This window comes from Neovison vison, chromosome 9 (assembly GCF_020171115.1).
Source record: "Neovison vison isolate M4711 chromosome 9, ASM_NN_V1, whole genome shotgun sequence".
In the NCBI taxonomy this organism is placed as follows: Eukaryota; Metazoa; Chordata; class Mammalia; order Carnivora; family Mustelidae; genus Neogale; species Neogale vison.
Window position 1 is genome coordinate 37,908,383 of NC_058099.1, and position 6,000 is coordinate 37,914,382.

Below are 6,000 nucleotides of genomic sequence, written 5' to 3' on the forward strand. Positions count from 1 at the left end.
TAAGCATGTATCCTTTGCAAAAATTCGACATTTCATTGTGGTCCTGTTTGATTATGAAACAAGTTTCTTTGGGCTGGTTCCTAAGTTCCTTTACGGAATCTCTGTGTTATTTGTTTATTCTGGAGCATTTTTACATACACAAATGAGGACTGAGTAGTATAATGAACTTTTGTGGGCCCAGCCAGCCCCAACAACCATTTCTCCATGGTCAGCCCTGCCCCGTCCATAACCCCAGGGGCTCCTTGTAAGCTGGTAAGCCTTTATCATGGGGGTTGTCATTGCAGATGGTAAAAAATAAAAAATAAAAAATTCCAGTGGCATTTGAAACCACATTCTGCCCAATTCTCTCTGGCCATGGAGACTTTAACCCTGCCGGCTGTGGATAAGAAGTACCTTCTCCCCCTGGGAGCTAGTCGGAGCTTGTCATTGAGCTTGATAACAGAATATAGCCTAGCACCTTCCCGAATTGGAGTACATTAATTTGAGCAGTTCACAGAAGGTGTCTGTCGGAGCAGCACCCACGTCCGTCACCTGGGGCTTAGTATGAGAACCTGTCATGGACCCAAGCCTTTGCTATCAGCCTGGGAGAAAACTGGACTCGGGGCATGTGCCCCTTCAGCGTACAGAGCACTGAGTCCCGCAGGCCTAGTGGGAGGGCCGCAGAAGCCCCAGATACGGGGTCCAGCAGATACAAACTTGCTACCACGGCACCAGATGGGCAAATGGGGCCTGTGGGATGGTGTTCAGGGCTGAGGTGGAGCCACAGACCGGAGCCGTGGAGGTTAGTGGGCAGGGAGCCCTGAGGGCGGAGGGACTAGAAGCCTGTGTGATTTGTGGAGCAGCTTTCTTGAAAGATAAGGGGTGTATCTGTTATGCACCTACTCGCCAAGTGCCAGACACAAGACCAGCACTGGGGGAGATGAGGCCAGAAGAAACCTTTAAATCCTCCAGGGACAGCCAGTCCTGCCTCTTAACTAACTTGCCCTGTTGCTGTCAAGGCTTGGGTTTGGGTCGTCATTCCTTTCCCCCAGACTTACACAGACTCTTCCATCCTCTTCTGGCTGGCTCTTGTCTTGTTCTCTGCTCTCTGTTGTTACGGTACTTACCAGAGAGACTTCCCTTTGGCCAAAAGCCTTTGGGGAACTGTATATTATATCCCTTTCAGACACTGGCACTGATCATTGGGATGCTATAAAGCTCTGAGAAGGCCTCCATGATGTAGCCTTTGCCCTTCTTCCAGTCTCATCTCTGGCCACTTCCTACTCCAGACCCTACCAGTCCCCAGAAGTTTCTGTTGCTCCCTGAGGGCCCTTTGTTTGCTCTGTCTCTCTGCCTTTGCCTCAGCTGCCCTGGCTGCCCAAAATGCTCTAGCCGACACCTTTGCTTTCACAACTGGCTCTGCCTAGTCTTGCTTAGGGAAAGTGAGTGGCTTCCCTTCCTGTGCTCAGCCTTCCCTCCCCCCTCGCTTCCATCCTGACACTGATGGTCCTGTGTTCTAAGTTTGCACTGGAGGTTCTCTGAGGGCAGGCACCCTCAGTGCCTGGCGTGGAGCAGTCACCAACACAAACTACAGAACTTGTGGTAAAAGGACAAGGGATACCACAGTGGGTAGCGGTGTGGGCTGAGTGAGAACAATAAACAAGATGGTGGATGAGGCACAAGTCTCGCAGCCGGGGCTTTTGGACTCAAGCCTCATGGCAGCTCTACAATGATGACTTGTCCTTTTACTCCTTGCAGATTAGTTTTTCGAGGTATGTCTGTATCTCGCCCCAATGCTGTGGTTGGCAAATGTCGGATGATCCGCCACTCAAGAGACAAGAAAAATGAACCCAATCCTCAGAGGTATGTTCTGGGTTCATTTACATGCCTTCTTTCTCCATTCAGTTGGGGGAGGCTACAGGAATGAGGCTCTGGAGAAGGCTCCATGCCTTGAGGGTTCTGTCCTTGGGACTGGCAGAGTAGGTGGGCATGTGTGAAGGACAGATGTTTAATGCTTTTTTCTTAAGATTTCTGTTTTGACACCAACCCATTGCCTATCTTCTCCTTGTAGGTTTGACCGAATTGCACATACAAAGGAGACCATGCTTTCAGATGGTTTGAACACACTCACTTACAAGGTGTTGGACATAGAGAGAAATCCGTTGTATACCAAAATCACAGTGGACATCGGGACACCAAGCTAGCGTTTCGGTACACTAATAAGAGACCTGAAAATGGTCAGGGACCTTTGCTGTGCGTCTCTGCCAATCTGCTGGGCTGGTCCCTTTCATTCTTAACAATCAGAGTGATAGGCCCCCTTCATTCATCATTCAGATGCCTTTCCAGATGACCAGGATGAGTGGGATATTTTGCCCCCAACTTGGCTCAGCATGTGACTTCTTAGCTCTACAAGGTGTTTGTAAATGTAGAAAACATCAGCCTTTGGGGGATTCTTGGTATGTTCACAGTGTCACCCCAAAGAATCAGTACGCAGCCTGAAATTTGGTGACTGTGGGACTCATTCCCAGTGATATAAACTGCTAATTTGTTGTAAAGTAGGTAAGAATTTCGCTTTAAATTGTGGTATTCTTATTACTTTTTGAAAAATCGGAGAGTGCTGCTGAAATCGGATTGGAGTGATGTTTTTTGTTTGCATATTTTAACAGAAGAACACAATCTCAACCATTCTCCTTTTACCCCGTCCCCCACCTTCTTTTAGTAGTATGCAACTACTACAATCACTTGTGTGTGTGTGGGTGTATGTATGTGTGTGTGTGTGTGTGTCTGTCTGTCTGTCTTTTCTTAGCAAGGAGATTTTTAAAACTTGAGCCTCAGACCTTTTGCCCTGCTAATGTGTGAATTCCAAGGCAACATTAGTCACCAGAGCAAAAGCCTTGGGTGTTCTCACATTCAGTGGCCTTTCTCCAGATTGTCTGATTTCTGAATGTAAAGACTTTTTTTTTTTTTTTTAAAAAGCAGTTTGTAGTATTTTAAAGAAAGAACAAATCAGGTTCTAATTATGATCTAGCTTGATTTTGTGTGGATCCAGATTTGCATAGCTATTTAGTGTTAAATCATGGCAATTTATTTTTCTGAGCATGCTATATAAACTTGAATTTCCTATGTATTTTTATTGTGGTGTTTTAAATGTAGGGAGGGGATTGAGCATTTTTTAGGGGGGAAAAATAGTGTATGCTATACTGGCCATGAATCAACCTCTGATTTAGTCGGCAGGCCAGGTTTTGTGAAGAGTAGAATCACCTTTGGGCCCATTGAGTGTAAGGCCTCCCTGGTCAAGTTATCCTGCTAGACCTCTGAGGGAGGCAAAAGCCTAGGCCTGCTAGGCAGAGCTCCCCACCTCCCTCACCTCCCCAGGTGGGAGGGAACCTCCACCCCTCTTCTAGCCTACCCTGGGACCTTCCCATAGGGCCCTATGCTATGGAGGTGTAAATGACAGCAATCTGCAATCCGGTTGTTGTTTACTGACCCAGAATCTGGGGAGGAGGAGGAAATCACTGTTCTGGCCCCCGTGGAGTGTGGGGGCCGCTTCCTTCTCCGCGCTGGCCACACTGCCTGGCCTACCTTTCGGGGACCTGTTCTTCCTCCACCTTCCTCCTCTCTGTTGCCTCTCTCCTTCCTTCCTCCCCGTTTTTGTTCCTTTGCCTCTTGCCTGTTCCCTAAAACTTGCCTGTGGCACTCAGGGTCAAACAGACTATTCATTCTCCAGCATGAATGTGCCTTCTAATTAGAGATCTAGAAAGAAGTTGAGCTGCACCCTCCAACACTCCCCCGCAACTACTCTGGTGCCTAAAGCCTCCCATCCCCCTCAGGTTTTTAGCAGGTGCTCCCACTCCAGGGAGGCTGATCCCCAGGGGTGTTGTCTCCAAACCCATCTCTGCTGGGAGAGGTTTAGCCTCCCTGGGATGAGCTGCACAAGGCAGTTGCTACCGGTGGGCGCCCCTGCTGGGTCCAGCCTGGCTGGGCTGAGCACCGAAGATTCAGCTGTTTAATCCCAGGGTTGACCCCTCAGCTGGTGGTAGCCTGGAGCCCCACCCCTGTCTTCTTGGGAACCAGCCCTTAGTGTGGAGGCTGAGCTGGTGCCCAGCCCCAGACTTACCTGTGCCTTTATTGCTTTGAGCATCTTGGATGCTAACATGGTTCTTTTCCCAGAAGCCTTCTTTATTGGTTAAAAATTATTTTCCACTGCAGAAGCAGCAGGGCCATACAGAGAGTATTCTTTCTTTCAGTTCCCCGTTCCTTAACAGCAATGTCAGTGGAACCAAGAATGACCGCACTGAGAGGAAGTTTCGGGAAATGTGAAAAATGAAGGCCTCTCTTTCTGTCCCTAGATCCTGACTTTTCCAAAGTGCCTTAAAAGAAAGGAGACAAATACCCTGGGTGGTCATTTCTTTTTACTTACTTTACTCTTAAAGAAAATTCTGACTTTGTTTGTTTGTTTTCCTGTTACATTTTCCTTTATGTTCCATTGGAATAGTCAAGTATGTGGTTCGTTCTCAGAACCAAGGGAAATCCTGCTTCACTTGTTCCCCATATGCTGACCTTCTGGTGCTCTCATGGGGCCCACTTGGGCCCAAGGTTAGGTCCGGATGCTTGCCTGGTTCCTAAGATGCTGCAGGTCCTGTTTCCTCCCTGAGAAGTTCAGGGCCGAGGGTTCAGGGAGCATTTCCTTCCCCGGAAGCTGTCACCGTGAAGTTGTGTGCTGCATCTTTCTCTGTTTCTCTCCATCCCATTGCTGGTGACCCTGTCAAGTGGCCTTTGGGAAAGATGAGAGGGCAGGGGTGGCCTAAGAGGGTAAAGGAAATGCTGGTGCTGGCTCTGGGTCTGGGCAGGGTCTCTGCTGACCTCACAGCTGGGCATGGGCTGCCCGACTCGACCAGGATGGCAGCTTTCCTATGGGTGAGACCTGTTGTGTATTTCAATTTCCCATGTATGCAAATGTATGGATTTACCATTGTAAGTGGGCTGGGGAGGGGGGGAAGGTGTGTGTCTGACCTTGGTTTTCAAAACAACTGTATTTTTGTCTTTAAAATCCAGTAATATAACGTGAATAAATGACCTTATCTTTGTAACCTCAGGTAGTTTCTTTTCTGATTTCAGGGGTCTGGGCTCTCCCAGGGCTGGAGGGAAGTGATTGGGACTGCCTCTGGGAAAATCAGAGGAAAGCAAAGGTCTGCCACCTCATTGCGGTGGGCGGGGTGGTGGTGGTGGTGGTACGGGGAAGCACCTGACTGTGCTCCATATACCCCCACTGGAATCAACTGTTTTTGAGACTTTTTTTTTTTTTTTTTTTTTTACTTGAGAGAAAGACAGGAAGAGAGAGAACGAGTCGGGAGAGGAGCAGAGAGAGAAGCAGACTCCCCACTGAGCAGGGAGCCTGATGGAGGGTTCCAACCCAGGACCCTGAGATCATGACCTAAGCCAAAGGCAGACACTTAACCACCTGAGCCGCCCAGGTGCCCCTGTTTTCAAGGCTTAAAAGGGATGACATGTCGGACCTGAGCTGCCCAGATGCCCCTGTTTTCAAGGCTTAAAAGGGATGACATGTCAGACATAATGACTGGCCCCTCACAGGCACTTACTGCACAGTAACTGGTGCCTCATCAAAATGACATTTCCCCTGGGGGGTCTCTGGTCACATTCTGCTAGAAGCAGCAGATGCCAGGATTGTTCTGGGATCATCCTCAGAGCCATTGCCAAAAGGTGTTCACAGTAACTTGAGTGGGTATCCTACAAAACAAGATTTCTTATCAGCCCCAGGAAATGTAAATGTTCTCCAGGATCTTGGTTGTGACTCAAGGATCATGAAGCATTATGAACTCCGGGTGCCTCCTCCTCCTCCTCATTGCCCCCAGGACCAGACATCAGCAGCCTCTTCCTTGCTGGCTAGATTGACTTGGCATCTGGAAGTAATGTGTCTGAGGAAACCAGTGTGCAGAAGAGGTTACCCTTGCTGTCCAGGCTGATGGAGCTGTGAATGTGGGACCAACTGGGAAACAGGAG

General features: G+C 48.8%; 1 protein-coding gene across 1 annotated transcript in view; it reads left to right on the forward strand.

Annotated features, from left to right (window-relative positions):
• The window catches only part of B4GALT1 (beta-1,4-galactosyltransferase 1), a 53,935-nt gene extending 48,866 nt beyond the window's left edge, over positions 1–5,069 (forward strand). Inside the window, exons 5-6 of the mRNA XM_044265532.1 lie at positions 1,738–1,842; positions 2,051–5,069. Coding sequence (XP_044121467.1) covers positions 1,738–1,842; positions 2,051–2,183 — 238 coding nt within the window. The 3' untranslated portion in view covers positions 2,184–5,069. The remainder of the gene's footprint in view (positions 1–1,737; positions 1,843–2,050) is intronic.
• Positions 5,070–6,000: the final 931 nt, after the last annotated feature.